At 43.3% G+C, this 16,198-nt stretch overlaps 1 protein-coding gene across 7 annotated transcripts in view; it reads right to left on the bottom strand.

Annotated features, from left to right (window-relative positions):
• Positions 1 to 10,597: 10,597 nt before the first annotated feature.
• Positions 10,598 to 16,198, bottom strand: part of LOC132385223 (ATP-sensitive inward rectifier potassium channel 1-like) — an 85,759-nt gene continuing 80,158 nt past the window's right edge. For 6 of the 7 annotated variants that reach the window (XM_059957175.1, XM_059957181.1, XM_059957178.1 and 3 more), the window contains one exon: positions 10,598 to 12,830. In XM_059957175.1, the coding sequence (XP_059813158.1) occupies positions 11,707 to 12,830 (1,124 nt within the window). In that variant the 3' untranslated portion in view covers positions 10,598 to 11,706. The remainder of the gene's footprint in view (positions 12,831 to 16,198) is intronic. The other variant, XM_059957179.1, reaches the window with a different exon arrangement.

The raw sequence follows: 16,198 nt of genomic DNA, 5'->3' as shown, positions 1-16,198 counted from the left end.
TTTAATGCTGTGGTATCATTTCCTGGATGGTAGCAGCTGGAATAGATTGTGGATGGGGTGACTCAGGTCCCCAATGATCTTATTTAGACAGCTGTCCTTGTAAGTGTCCTGAGTCATCTGAAGTTCACAACTACAGATGCGCTGGGCTGTCCACACCACTCTCCGCAGAGTCCTGCGATTGAGGGAAGTACAGTTCCAGTGATGCAGCCAGTCAGGATGCTCTCAGTTGTGCCCCTGTAGAAAGTGCTTAGGATTTGGGGACCCATACCAAATGCACTGATGGTGTGGAGGAAGGGAAGGAAATGATGAATTGAATTGAATTGACTTTATTTCTGGTCTGGCAGCTCTGATGGTCTGGAATGTGGTGATTAAATGTGGGCCTTACTACTGATGGTCACACACTGAAGTATGAACGATTAAGAGAAAGCCTGCAACCCACCAACAGTGGTTGAGGGTCCAGCGGCTGGAGAAAACCTCAGGCAGCAGTGACCACTCTGCTGCTGAATCACTCACAAGGGGACATCAGCAGCTCAATATCCCCATCTGCTGGGCACCTGCAGAATGACATCGCAGGTCCCCACCAAGTGGGTTACAACAGCTCTTTTATCATTCTTCATGGCAAAATGGGATTCTAGAAACCTGCTGTCAACTTGAAGTGCTAGACCTATCTTACAAATATTTTACCATACTTTAGGGGCTATAGTTAGTTTTGAAATAGTCATTATAAATATTGGTCCAATAAAAACTTTAAAAAAAAATTTTATATTGAGATACAGCACGGAGTAGGCCTGACCAGCCCCTCGTGCCACAGTGACCAGTGAACACTGATTTAACCCTAGCCTAATCATGGGACAAGTTACAATGACCAATTAACCTACCAACTGGTATGTCTTTGGAATGCAGGAAGAAACCAGAGCACCCGGAGGAAACCCACACGCACACGGGAAGAACGTACAAACTCTTTACAGAGGATGCTGGAACTGAACTTCAAACCCTGTCCCCACCCCCCTCCGAGCTGTAATAGTGTCGTGCTAACCGTTATGTTGCCATTGCACCAGATTTCTGACATTTCAATTCAGATTAATTTATTTATCGCATGTACATCATAACCTTATCCTTAAGGACTGACGCCTTACTGCCCTATTGTCCTGCTTGTTATTTATTGTAATGCCTGCACTGTTTTGTGCACTTTATGCAGTCCTGGGTCGGTCTGTAGTCTAGTGTGGTTTTTTTTTTCTCTCTCGTTTTTTATTACGTAGTTCAGTCTAGCTTTTGTACTGTGTCATGTAAGACCATGGTCCTGAAAAAAATTGTCTCATTTTTACTATGTACTGTACATAGCAGTTATGGTCGAAATGACAATAAAAGTGACTTGACTTGAACATACAAAAAATGCACCTCTCAGGTTGTGCTGGCTGTTAACCTAGATTTCTCTGACCCCAGGACAGGCCACCTCCGGGCTTTCTGCCTCTAGTGGGTTTGCAGGCTCACAGCACAGACGGTGGACTTCCTACGTTCTTAGTGGACTCACAGACCCCTTGGCCCAGGGCTTGGGGATGTAACAATGATTATTTTTCATTTAATGCTTTAATCGTGGTTTGCTGGCACGTGCTTTCTGTGCCTTCTGCATTCCCATTCCTGTTCCATTCTCATTTGCAGATTTGCTTCCATCAGGAATGGTTAGATGTGAAGCAGCAGTCTGGGGTTCATCACCCAGACTCTGGCACTGCAACTCCCTGGCCTGATTTAACTTTGAGGCATTTTTCAGCAGGAGGTTTGGAGTGAGGGAGAAACCCACCCAAGAAAATAGAGATCAAATCATCTCCCTGGTTGTCCTTAAGTCAAGTGGGGTAACCTGTTACTTGTTGAAACTGGGGAATGACGGGATATTATGTGGCTCAAACTAATTCACAGATACAGAGGCATGGATTGAATGGATATGGGTATCAGCCTAAAATGGAGGGCCCCTGGCTGAGAAGCTTCAGACATTGGCACAAAGGTGTTAGAATCATGGAACAAGAAGCGTACAGTGGGTCCAGGTTGTCCACACTGATCATGATACCTTTCCACACCAATCCCATCTACCACTCTCTGCTTTCATATGTAACTACCTGTGCAAATGCCTTTTAAATGTAGCGGTTGTATCTCCTTCTACCACTTCTTCTGGAAGCTCCCTCATAATAACCACCATCCTCTGTGTGAAAAACTACCCCTCAGATCTTTCTTAAGTTTCTGCCCTCTCAACTCAAACTAGTGCTCTCTAGTTCTAAACTCCCCTGTCCTCAGTAAAAGACTCTATCTCTCTTATCTGTCTCCCTCATCATTTTATAAACTTCCACAACATCATCCCTCAGTCTCCTACATTTGAGTGAGAACAAAGCCAGCCTATCTCATCTCTCCTTATAACTGCAGCCCTCCATTACAGGCAGCATGCTGGTGAATCACTTCTTCATTCTCTATACCATTACCTCATCCTTCCTGTAGCGTAGCACCAGAATTGTACACAATATGCCAAATGCAATCTAATCAATGTTTTATGCAGCAGCAAGATGCCATCCCAATCCTTGCAGTCAACCATGCTTCATGGCTTCTTCACCACCGCATCCACCTGATCTCCATTTTCAAGGAACCAAAGTCTCTCTGTGTATCATTCCCCTTAAGGTCCCTGCCATTTATTCTTCACCAGAATTTGACTTCCCAAAATACATTTTCTCACACTTCCCTGGGTTAAATTCCATCTGTCACTGCTCTCCCCCATTTTTCAGCTGATCAAGATCCCTACAACTCCACCAAGTTTCATAGTCTGCAAACTTAATCAAACCATCTACATTCCCATTCAAATCATTTCAGATATAAATAATAGAGTCATAGAGCACTAAAGCATAGAAACAAACCCATCAGTCCAAATAATCCATGCCAGACTATGATTCTGCCTAATCTTATTGACCCACACCTGGACCATCCATGTAGCTCTCTCATCCATGTACATATCCAAATTTCTCTTAAATGTTCAAATTGAACTCCCATCTGTCACTTCTGTTGGCAGCTTCTGTTCTCACCACGCTCTGGCTGAAGAAGTTCCCCCTTTAGCACTTCACCTTTTACCCTTAACCTATGACCTCTAGTTCTAGTCTCATTCAACCTCAATGGAAAAAGCCTGCTTGCACTTACCCTATCTATACCCCTCATAATTTTATATATCTCAATCAAATGTCCCCTCATTCTCCCATGCTCCAGGGAATAAATTCCTAACCTAATAAATCTTTCCCTACAACCCAGGTCGTCCAGTCCCAGCAACTTCCTTGTAAATTTTCTCTGTACTCTTTCAATCTTATTGATAACTTTACTGTAGGTAGGTGACCAAAACTACACACAATGCTCCAAATGAGGACTTAAAACCATAAATTCATATGACATAGGACAATTTGGCTCATCGTGCCTTCTCCACCATTCCATCGGGCAACTTATTATCTGTCTCAACCCCATTCACCTGCCTTCTCCTCATAACCTTTGATAAACTGACTAGTCAGGAATATATCAACCACCACTTTAAATACACTCAAAGACTTGGCCTCCACAAATGTCGACAGCAATGAATTCCACAGTTTCATTACCTGCTGTCTAAAGAAGTTCTTCCACGTTTCTGTTCTAAATGGACATCCCTCAATTCTGAGGCTATACTCTCTGGTTCTAGACTCACCCACCATTGGAAACGTCTTCTCCACATCCACTTTTTCTCAACCTTTCAATACTCAATAGATTTCAAGGAGATCCCCCCTCAGCCTTCTAAACTCCAGTGAGAACAGGCCCAGAGCCATCAAATATTCTTTGTATGTTAACCCTTTCATTTCCAGAATCATTCTCATGAACCTCCTCTGGACCCCCTCCAATGCCAGCACATCTTTTGTTAGATAAGGGGCCCAAAACTTCTCACAATACTCCAATTGTGGTCAGGCCATTGCCTTATAAAGCTTCAGCATAACATCCTTGTTTTTGTATTCTAGTCCTTCTCAAAATGATTGCTAAAATTGCATTTGCTAAAATTACCACTGACTCAACCTGCAAGTTAGCCTTTAGGGAGTCCTGCACATGAACACCAAAATCTCTGCACCTGCGATTTTTAAATTTTCTCCCCATTTAGAAAATAGTCCACACCTGTATTCCTTCTGCCAGATTGCATGACGATACACTATATTCCATTTGCCACTTCTTTGACCGTTGTCCCAATCTGTCCTAGTTCTTCTGCAGACTCCCTGTTTCCTCAAAACTACCCACCCTTCTATCCATCTTTGTATCATCTGCAAACTTGGCCAAAAAGCCATAAATTCCATTGTCCAAATCATTCCCAACTCCGATCCCTGTGGAACACCGCTGGACACAGGCAGCCAACCAGAATAGGCTCCCTTTATTCCTACTGTTTGCCTCCTGCCAATCAGCCAATCTTCTATCGATCTTTGTATCTTTCCTGTAATACCATGTGTTCTTATCCTGTTAAGCAGCCTCATGTGCGGCACCTTGTCAAAAGCCTTCGGAAAATCCAAGTAAACAATATCCACTGACTCTTTTTTGTCTATCCTGCCTGTTATTTCCTCAAAGAATTCCAATAGATTTGTTAAGTAAGATTTCCCATAAGGAAACCATGTTGACTTTGGCCTATCTTATGATGTACCAACAAGTATTCTGAAAATCACCCTTAATAATGGACTCCAACATCTTCCTAACCACTGAGGTCAGGTTAATTGACTAAGTATTGACCTTTCTTCTGCCTCCCTCCTTCTTGAAGAGTGGGGTGACAGTTTGAATTTTCCAGTCCTCCAGAACCATGCCAGAGTCCATTGATTCTTGAAAGATCTTTACTAATGCCTCCACAATCTCTTCAGATACCTCTTCCAGAACCCTGGGGTATAGTCCGTATGATCCACATGCCCTATCTACCTTCAGACTTTTCAGCTTCCCAAGTACCTTCTCTTTACTAATAGCAACTACACTCACCTCTGACCCTTGACACTCTTGAGTTTCTAGTGTCTTCCACAGTGAAGACTGAAGCAAAATACATATTAATTGCATCTGCTATTCCTTTGTCCCATTATTAACTCTCCAGTATAATTTTCCAGTGGTCCAATATCCACTTTCACCTCTCTTTACATTTATTTATCTGTCAAAAACTTCTGGTATCCTTTTTGGAATTGTTGGCCAGTTTATGTTCATCTTTCATCTCTTATCTCCTTGTGGCTTTTTTAGTTGCCTTTGGTTGGTTTACAAACCTCTAACTTTCTTTTTTGCTATATTATATGCCCTTACTTTTGCTTTTATGCTGTCTTTGACTTCCTTTGTCAGCCACGGTTGCTTCATCCTCCATTTAGAATACACCATCGTCCTTGGAATACACCATTATCCTTGGGGTGCATCTATCTTGCACCTTCTGAGTTGCCCTCAGAAACTCCAGCCATTGCAGTTCTGCTGTCATCCCTGGTAGTGTCCCCTTCCAATCAACTTCGGCCAGCTTCTCTCTCATATCTCTAATTTTATTTATTCCACTATAATACAGATACATTTGACTTTATCTTATTCCTCTCAAAATGCAGGATAAATTCTATCATATTATGAACACTGTCACCTAAGGGTTCCTTTACCTTTACCTTTAGCTCCCTAATCAAATTTGGTTCATTACACAATGCCTAATCCAGAATTGCCTTCCCCTGAGTAGGTTCAACCACGAGCTGCTCTAAAAAGTCACCTCGTAGGCAATCCACAAATTCCCTCTCTTAGGATCCATCACCAGTCTGATTTTCCCAATGTACCTGCATATTGAAATCCCCATGACTATTATATCAATGCCCTTTTTACATGCCTTTTCTACCTCACATTGTAATTTCTATCCCATGTCCTGGCTACTGTACAAAACCCTGTATATAACTCCCATCGGAGTCTTTTTACCCTTGCAGTTCTTAACTCTACTCAGAAGATACTCCATCTTCTGCTCCCATGTCACCTTTTTCTAAGGATTTGCTTTCATTTTTTACCAACAGAGCCACCCCATCCCTCTGTCTGCCTGCCTGTCCTTTCGATATCCTGAGATGTTAAGTTCCTAACTATGATCTTCTTTCAGCCACGACTCAGTGATGCCCACAACTTCATACCCGCCAATTTCTAACTGTGCTACAAGATCATCTACCTTGTTCCATATACTACCTGCCTTCAATTATAACATGTTCAACTTTGCCCCCATGTTACACTTCACCTCATCCCACTGACAGCAATTTTGCACATTATCTCGCTGCACTTCTTCACAGTCTATCTACATTTATACCAACTGCCCCATCATCAGCCGTACAACTTCAGCTCCCATCCTCCTGCCAAATTTATTTTAACCCTCCCCAACAGCTCTAGCAAACCTGCCTGCAAAGCAAAATGGTATAGCTATTATTGAGGGGAATGGGATCTGGGATACTCTGCACTGGCTGCCTATTCCCTTTCCCTCTCCTAACTGTTACCCAGGTACTTGCCTCCTGCAACTTAGGAGTGACTACCTCCCTGTAGCTCCTGTCTATCACCTCCTCATTCTCCTGTATGAGCCGAAGGTCATCGAGCTGCAGCTCCATTTCCTTAATACGGTCTCTAAGGAGCTGCAGCTCAATGCACTTGGTGCAGATGTGGCTATCAGGGAGACTGGAGGTCTCTCAGAGTTGCCATATCTCACACAAAGAAAATACCACTAACTCTGGGCCTATTCTTAGTGCACTAGCTATGAGGTAATAGACAAAAAAAAGGAGGGGAGAAAACTTACTAGAAACTTAGAATTTCTGCCTTTGCTTGCCCAAGCCTGCTCTCACCCAAGCTTGTTGAGCCAGACCTCTCTACTCCAAGCACTGGTCCACTCCAGCAATAGCCACTTGGCTTATGCCTCCCTTTTTTTATTGGTTCAAATAAAACTCACTTCTGATGAGACTTCTTCTTTTCAAATGGCTTCTGCCTTGCAAAAGAATGTCTCTTTTTCACTCAGCCCTTCAAATTTTGACTCACTCCCAACAAGTCTTTCTTTTTCAAACAAGCTTTGCTAAAGTCCTTGTAGACAACATCCACCATTTTTCCTTCATCAACTTTCCTGGTAACCACTTTGAAAACTCCATAAGACTGTTTAGACACGACCAACCATGCACAAAGCCTATCCCTTTCAGCTTTGCCTTTTACTCTGACAGGAACATACAAACCCTATACTATCAAAATTTCACTTTTGAAGGCCTCCCATTTACCAGGCACACCTTTGCCAGAGAACAACCTATCTTAATCCACACTTGACAGATCATTTCTTTGGGTGTATATCTAAAGGTCCTAGCACCCTTGCGTATCACTTCTTACAGATCTCTAGTCAGAAAAGCTCCCATCCATCTCTTTGCGTCCTACTGCCAAACCAGGTTTGGACCCAGTTTACCAACACACCTTGGATCTCCTGTTCCTTAAAAAGAACAGACCAGTTCAAAATGTGGCTCCTGGAGGATTTTTCATCCCTTTCCTTGACCCTCATGTCTCTTCCGGTGCCCACTTCCCCTTCGCAGGCCAATCAATTTAAGCTGGGATTGGATTTTGATGTTGCTGTTATAAAGGACCCATGAACAGGGTCTAAGCTGCCCAGATTACAAATGCTCAGCTAGTGCCAATGACAATGAGGTTGCTATTGCAGGCATGTTTGTACCCATTATTGTACCCGGTGATGGACAAAAATTAAAGTCATCCTGATGCTAAGACTACTTTGAGCAATCTATGAGGAAATAACAGCAGATCAATACTCACTGACATGGGCTCTGACATGGCCCTACTTCAAGCTTGCATCTTGATGAATACAATATCAACCTCTGCCTCGTGTATTTAACCAGTTACAGGTTAATCTTCTGTATGTGCTGCTACAAACTGGGATTTTGAACTGGCCCCATGTGGCTGCAGAGAATAATTGGTCCCAGACAGAGGAGTAAAGGCAGTTCCATACACTCATCGGTATTCAGAGGAAGTGAAGGTGCTATGCAAGCAAAATATGTTGGTGGTGTGGGGTTTTACAATCCCAATGCTGATCCTGATTCCACACCCAATCCCAATATGCATCTTGATCCTGATCTTAACACCAACCCGAGTCCCAAACTCCCAACTCCCTTCAGCTCCATCATTTCTAGGACTGACTGCATTGCAGAGTGATTTCATTGACTAGGAATTTCAGGAGATTCTGAAAAGGCTCTCCGAGAGTTCGGTTTGTCCCAGAAGTGAAGACTGCAGGTCTGTCAGTGGAGACAGTAAGGATATTTCCTGGGAATGGGAAGATCCTTCGCTGGAGAGGAGGAATTTTCTTGGTGCGGAAAAGGCTTTTCAATTGGGAGGAGTGGAAGGGGGCATTTGATGGATACAAAGGCAGTGCTTAGAAGGGAGACGGAGGCTCTTTGTTGGGGATAAAGCCAAAGACCCTTCATCAAGACCCATCAATTATCTTCAACTTGAAATGTTAACAGATTCCCTCTCCACAAATGCTGCCTGACCAGTGTCTCCAGAATTTGCTGTTTTTATTTCAGATGTCCAGCCCCTGTGCTTTCATTGATGATTTTGTATTGAATGTTTTCAGTCAGGTTGTGCTGGTGAGGACAGGATGCAGACAACTGTTACTGTCTGTTAGATGAGGTGACCCTTAGGTGCTCTCTCTGTACCACTGTGGACATGTAAAGGACTACCTGCTGCTGTTGTTCACCAACAGTTCCCGTGGGCCTCACAGGATTACAACACAGGAAGGTCCCATTGGAAGCTGGCGAGAGAGGCCTAATAAAGCGCAGGGTCATTGAGTGATGCACCATCAATAGCTCTCTGAGACGTGAGGCGAGATATCGGCTTTTATTGACTGGAAGAAAGAACAAGCAGCAATTGACCACCATGCTACATCCTGGAGAATGAGGGCCGGGCTCAGGCCTCCATCGCCTTTATATCGGGGTCTGTGGGAGGAGCCACAGGAGCAGTCAGTGGGGGGGGGCGTGTCCAGACAGGAATATGTAGTTCACCACAGCCATAGAGCTGACTGGCCTGCAAGGTTACTGTAAATTATCCCAGAACATCGTTCAACTTCATCAACTTCACAATCTCTTCTGTCAACAGAAGTCCACCAAAAAGCAACCTGCTTGCACTGAGAGGGTGCAGGATGTAATTATTGGCTGAAGACAAGGAGGTCTTCTTTACGCAGATTCAGCCAGCACACTCACAAAAGAATTAGGCAGTACCATAGAGAAAAGAACTTCCTGGGACATGGAGAAGTTGTGGGAGATGTGATAGATTGGATTGCTCTAATGGAGCTTGGACATACACCATGACTGCTAGTATCTTTTCTGTGGCATAACAATTCTCTAGTTCATGATATCCACTGCAATTCCTTCAAAAAGGTGCTGTGTGTACCAGCTACAAAATACACTGCATTTACTTTGCCGAGGCTACTCCAACAGCACTCCTAAACCCACCACGTACAGGGGCAGGAGGTACAGAGCGACACCACACACAAGGTCAGGAGGTACAGGGGCACATGATATACAAGGGCAGGAGATACAGGGGAAAACCACATACAAGGGCAGGTGGTACAGAGGGACACCATATACAAGGAGGACACAACCATCTACAGGTTCCCATCAAAATCACACCCAGTGTAACTTAAAAACCTATAGTCTGTTCATTCCTTGACACAGTCTAAATCCTGGAACTCTTTCCCCAGCACCACTGTAGAAGATTCTTCACCAGTTCCACAGCACTGCAAGGGAGTTCACCAGCACCTTCTCAGGGGCAATTGGAGAGGGACAATAACTGCTGGCCTGGCACCCAAAAATGAATAAATAAAACGTGTCCTCAGTCCGAAGCCACATGCCGTCATAGTCATTTCACTGGCAAGTCGCAGGAGGTGAGGAGACCTGATGGTACTGAATTCAATCCCAAATCTGTGCACTCACTGTTTTTGGTCAGCAATGATGTCCTCCTAATGACTTTCCCACATGCAGCCATACTTGCTGGGGTTCAATGCACAATTTACAGGTTTAGGATTGGTTCCAGATCCACTATCACTTTCACCTGAATTATCTCAAGCTTTTCGCAAACCAACCAGCAGGATAAGCAGCTTATTCTAAATTCTGTGACAATCTTTCCACTATGTGAAAAGGGAAATTTTCATGATTTTCCCCTCAGTCTGTTTCTGACCTCTGTTAATTTGGTAATGCTTTCCCTACCTGGGACATAAATAGTTCACACTTACCTCCTCCTTCATATAATCCCTTAATCTCAGTGACAATGCAAGAACAAGAGTTTATTAATAACTAGCAAGATTTTCATATTAGTGTGAACACAGTCTGGATGGCTGTAGGGAAGGGAATACAGTGATGTACGGTCCAGTGTTGTCAGAAACAGGCTTCCACTGGATTCACCTTTTCACTGAATTTAACTCGTAATGGTTAGATTCCTTCAAAAAAAAAACAGACCCTGGAATTTTACTTCAGAATTTAAACTTCATTTATTATAGATTACAATTCTCAAAAATAATCTGATATCTCCATTTTTAATTCAAATTGCTAAGATTTTTTAAAAATAACATTTGATTTTAAAAATATTCTGATTTTTACTGCATTTTAAAAGAACCTCTGAAATCTACCAGTCATTTCCATCAACCATTCTGAATGTAGATGACATAGTAAGCTGGTCCCACTAGGAGAAGCCACACTAAACCCAACAGGCAGAGAACTCAACATGGGGACAGTTTCAGCAGGATGTGGAACAGTATGGCAGCTCTCCCCCTGGGCCAGAGCAGAGACAGGGACGGAGTGGGAAACAGGGAGATCGTCACAGTGAGGATGAATGGGAGGAGGTACAAGAGGCTCAGGCAAGCATCAACTAATAGAGTGTTGATCAGTTCCAGAGCGGGAGAAGCATTGCAATAAAGTGAACAGATTGTGACACCTTCAGCTGAGGGGAGGTGGGAGAGCAGTTCATTGTGTAATCACCTTATTTTCCAAATCACTAGAAGCACGACAAAGCAGAGAAATGGATTTTAGTGTTTCACATTTGGCACTAAAATGCTATGGACTGCCCTTTCACTCCCAAAGCCAGCTTCAGGTTTCCCCTCTGCAAACAGTTCCTCGTGTGAGACTGTTCAATATCACACCTGGGCAAAGTCTCCCGCTTGTGCTAGGCCTGGCCTGCAACTGGCTCTGTGCTTACATCCTCCGCCCCCCCCCCCCCATATCCCACCTGATCTGAGTGCCAAAGCATTACAGTAGGAAATTGACTATTTATTTATTTCCATAGATGCTACCTAAGTTCCTTCAGCATTTTGTGTGTGTTGGTTTGGATTTCCAACTTCTGCAGATTTTCTCATCTTTGTGACAGTAGGAAACTGCCCTCTTATTGTCACATCTGTCATGAGAGACTCCACCCCCATGACACATCACAACTAGCCTACATCCGTCCCTTCCATTTATCACACTTGGCCTTTGACAGATGTATCCTGCATCACATCTGGCCTGAGACGTTCTTCCCTCACTGTACCACATCTGGCTAAAACAACCCTGCTCTGTATCACAGCTACCCTAAGGCTTACCCTTAATATATAGGGTATGATCATCACACATGAAGTAGACAAGGCCTTTACAGTAGAGTAAGACAAGAAGTACCAAAGGAATATTGAACAAAGTTTGAAAAATGCCTTCACATTTTGGTCTCATTTACTTCATTGACCTGGGTTATCACGTTGTCATTGTCATTGATCTTGGCCTCCTTCTCAATCTGATGGCAATGTGCACAATGTGGGGTGTCCACCTGCACTGTTTTTCCAAAGTTAGAGAAATCTACTCTATATTTCCCTTCCTTCGATTTGGAGACAATGGGTGCGAACCGATAGCCCCAGAACACTTCTTCTGGTATATATGAGGTTCGTACCTGGCAGGTGGCACTGGTGGCTTCTATAGTGCCATCCAGGAAGACCACCAGCTCAAAGTCTTGTTGCTTGATGGTCTCAGCTGACATCTCATAAAAGGGGCTGGTTTTGTCAATGATGTGGTAGATTGTCAAAGGTGATATGAAAAATAGATTCTCATTCCCTGCATCAACAACAAAGTCGATGTTGACCTGGTCCATTATGATGGTTTCCCCCTCTAGTGTCACAGTGGTTTTCAAAAGTTTGCCATAAATATGGCTGCCAATGAGAAGGCTTTTCCTGAGGTTGGCAACTCGGATCAGGAGGCAGAGTTTGCCCCCACGTTTGCTGATCACAGCAGTCTTGCTGAAGGTAATGGTTTTGGCTCGTTTCTTTGGCCTGGAGATCTTGGCCAGAATGGCTCCACACATGAAGGAGTTAATGATAACACCAAGGATGGATTGAGTCACCAAGAGGAAGATAGCTTCACCGCATTGTTCTGTCACACATCTGAAGCCATAACCAATGGTAACCTGAGTCTCAAGCGAGAACAGAAAGGCACTAGTCAATCCATTGAGGTTCTGCACACAAGGTATGTGGCTGTGGGAAGGTGAAAATTCAGGAAGATCCCTATGCATGTAAGCAACAGCGTACCACAGCAAACCAAAGAGAAACCAGCTTCCCAGAAACGCTGAGATAAAGATAGCCATCTGGTACCTCCACTTGAGGTCAAGGACAGTTGTCCAAATATCCACAAGGAAGCCAATCTTTGAATGTTCTCTAACATTTCCAAATTCTATGTTACACCTCCCATCTTTGGACACCAGGCGAGCTCTCCGGCGATTGGGTCCTGCTCGGTTTCTGGTTAATCGCTGGCGGAGGGATTTGAACATTATGTAGAAAAGTATCTGTAAATCTGTGAAGACAATACCAAAAAACATTAATCCCATTATTTACACTCCAGTGATCTCAGAGTACACTCCAAACACACTAGGATCATAAAACTGAAAAGGAAACAAGATTTTATCACGTCTCCTGAAATTACGACGATAGCAGTACTTTTATTAAGTGCCTGACATCTAGAAATATGGCTAGTTATGAGGTCAGCACAAAGAGCCTGTTTCTGTTTTAAACAATAACTAGTTATGTATTGGGACAAATCAGACAAATTCCAGCTAATGTTCAACTAAAAATTAACACCAACCTGAAAAATGAGGAAGATAAAGAAGGAAAATTTCCCCTGGACATTTTTCATCCTTCAAGCTAAGCGTGAAGGTTACAGATCCAGGGGAGGACGTTTACACCACCAAATAATGACCTTCCAATTGGATCTACACTCTTCATGTACCGCTGAGTAATGTTCTGTATTTTTTTTATCTCAACAAGGACAGAAAGAGAGAAGGACTTGCATTTATTTTGAGCTATGGTAGCATCAAATTTTAACAAAAAAAATATTTCAGCTATGCAAGAAACATGGCAGCCAATTTGCAAATATTATAGGCATTTGTCTGTGATGCACCATCAATAGCTCTCAGAGACTGGAAGTGAACGATAGGCTTTTATTAGCAGCAAAAAGGGAGCACAACATCTCGGAGACTGAGGGAGGAGCAGTGCCTTTATACAGGGGTCTGTGGGAGGAGACACAGGAGCAATCAGCAGAGGGGCGTGTCCAGACAGGTATACATAGTTAACCACAGTCTGATAATCAGCATATTGGCTGGTTTCTGTGTGATGTTCAGGGATAGATAACATTGTTTAAGACACTGAAGATAACTAAACTTCTTCTTTACAATGGATCTTATACATCCACCAGATGTATACAGCCTTCAGTTAATGCTGAATTTGAACAATAGCTAAGTAGAGGTAATGAATAGATTTTTTAAAGAGAATAATATCTAATGATGTGTTATGGCTTTGAACAGTAGGAGCTGGTGTTAATGTTGACGCAAGATATTTCTGGTACTCAGTCACTGATTGCATCAGAGAAAGACTCAGGTTGGAGATAAGGAAAAATTATGGGAACAGCAGTGATTCTAGTTATTACAGCCTTAGCTCCCCGTTATACAGCAGCCCCCGCTCAGAACACTACTTTGATGGTCCTTCTAAAAAGAACAAGACTGACACCAAGAAGAAAAAGTAAAGAGGAGGCTCGTGACTCTGCTCTGGAAATAAGCCTTGAGATGACAATTAACATAAGAAATAGGAGCAGAAGTAGGCCACCTGGCCCATCAAGTCTGCTCTGCCATTCAATAAGATCATGGTTGCTCAAGCCGTGGTCTCAGCTCCTCCTGCCTGCCTTTCACCCAGAACCCTTAATTCCCCTGCTATATCCAACTGTGTCTTAAATATATTTAAGCATTCTGACTGGTTGCACCAATGTCTGGTATGCAGGGGCCACTGCACAGAATCGGCAAAAGCTGCAGAAAGTTGCCAACTCAGCCACTTCCATCATGGGCACTCGCCTCCTCAACATTAAAGACATCTTCAAAAAGTGGCATCTGCCTTTAAGGTGCCCCATCACCTATCTTCTTCTCATTGCTACCATGAAGGAGGTGGTACAGGTACCTGAAGACACACACTCAACATGTCAGGAACAGCTTCTTCCCCTCTGCTATCAGACTTCTGAATGGACAATGAACCTATGTACACTACCTCACTACCTATATTTTCTTTTTGTTTTGCTCTCTTCTTCGATATGTGTATTGCAAAGTACTGCTGCCGCAAAATGACTTATGCCAATGATATTAACCTAATCCTGATACTAAAGGCAGCAGAAGATGGAAGACAATCATATCGCAGATGTTGGAACCGTCTTGGCAACAGAGTTAGGGTGAAAAATTTATACAATTTCAGTCTAAGGAGTGAGGCAGGGTACAGTGTTGAAATTAGACACCATGCACCTGCTGATTTTTTGGTTATGATGAGCTGTAAAATTTCTGACTCAATTTAGTGTTGAGATTGGGTAGGACAGACTGGTGTCATTGGCCTCAGAAATAAGCCATCTTCCCTTGAGCATTTGTTTTCACTTATTATTCACTGTACTGGAACTAATCCAAACCCTGGGATATTGTAAACTTAATCATAATTCATCCATATACCACTTATGGATGTCAACTTGGCAAATTGGCAACATCTTCTCCTCTAGTTCGAGGTCCTGAGATCAATGAATTTGTTTATATGCAATTAAGCATGGTACATCACCTTTTGGTGTTGTGATGGCATAGAAACATAGAAAATAGGTGCAGGAGTAGGCCATTTGGCCCTTCGAGCCTGCACCACCATTCAATATGATCATGGCTGATCATCCAACTCAGAACCCTGTACCTGCTTTCTCTCCATACCCCCGATCCCTTTAGCCACAAGGGCCATATCTAACTCCCTCTTAAATATAGTCAATGAACCGGCCTCAACTGTTTCCTGTGGCAGAGAATTCCACAGATTCACCACTCTCTGTGTGAAGAAGTTTTCCCTCATCTCGGTCCTAAAAGGCTTCTCCTTTGTCCTTAAACTGTGACCCCTCGTTCTGGACTTCCCCAACATTGGAAACAATCTTCCTACATCTAGCCTGTCCAATCCCTTTAGAATTTTATACATTTCAATTAGATCCCCCCTCAATCTTCTAAATTCCAGTGAGTATAAGCATAGTCAATCCAGTCTTTCTTCATATGAAAGTCCTGCCATTCCAGGAATCAATCTGGTGAACCTTCTCTGTACTCCTTCTATGGCAAGAATGTCTTTCCTCAGATTAGGGGACCAAAACTGCACGCAATATTCTAGGTGCGGTCTCACCAAGGCCTTGTACAACTGCAGTAGAAGCTCCCTGCTCCTGTACTCAAATCCTTTTGCTATGAATGCCAACATACCATTTGCCTTTTTCACCACCTGCTGTACCTGCATGCCCACCTTCAATGACTGGTGCACAATGACAGATAATAATCTGTTTTTCTGTTCTTGCAACCAAAGTGGATAACCTCACATTTATCTACATTAAATTGCATCTGCCATGAATTTGCCCACTCACCTAACCTATCCAAGTCACCCTGCATCCTCTTGGCATCCTCCTCACAGCTAACACCACTGGCCAGCTTCGTGTCACCTGCAAACCTGGAAACGCTGCATTTAATTCCCTCGTCTAAATCATTAATATATATTGCAAACAACTGGGATCCCAGCACTGAGCTTTGTGGTACCCCACTAGTCACTGCCTGCCATTCTGAAAAGGTTCCGTTTTCTCCCACTCTTTGCTTCCTATCTGCCAACCAATTCTCTATCCACATTAATACC

The sequence above is a fragment of the Hypanus sabinus genome, chromosome X2 (genome assembly GCF_030144855.1).
Source record: "Hypanus sabinus isolate sHypSab1 chromosome X2, sHypSab1.hap1, whole genome shotgun sequence".
Classification (NCBI taxonomy): domain Eukaryota; kingdom Metazoa; phylum Chordata; class Chondrichthyes; order Myliobatiformes; family Dasyatidae; genus Hypanus; species Hypanus sabinus.
Note: the sequence above shows the minus strand (reverse complement) of the source record. Positions and strands in the feature narration are given on the sequence as shown.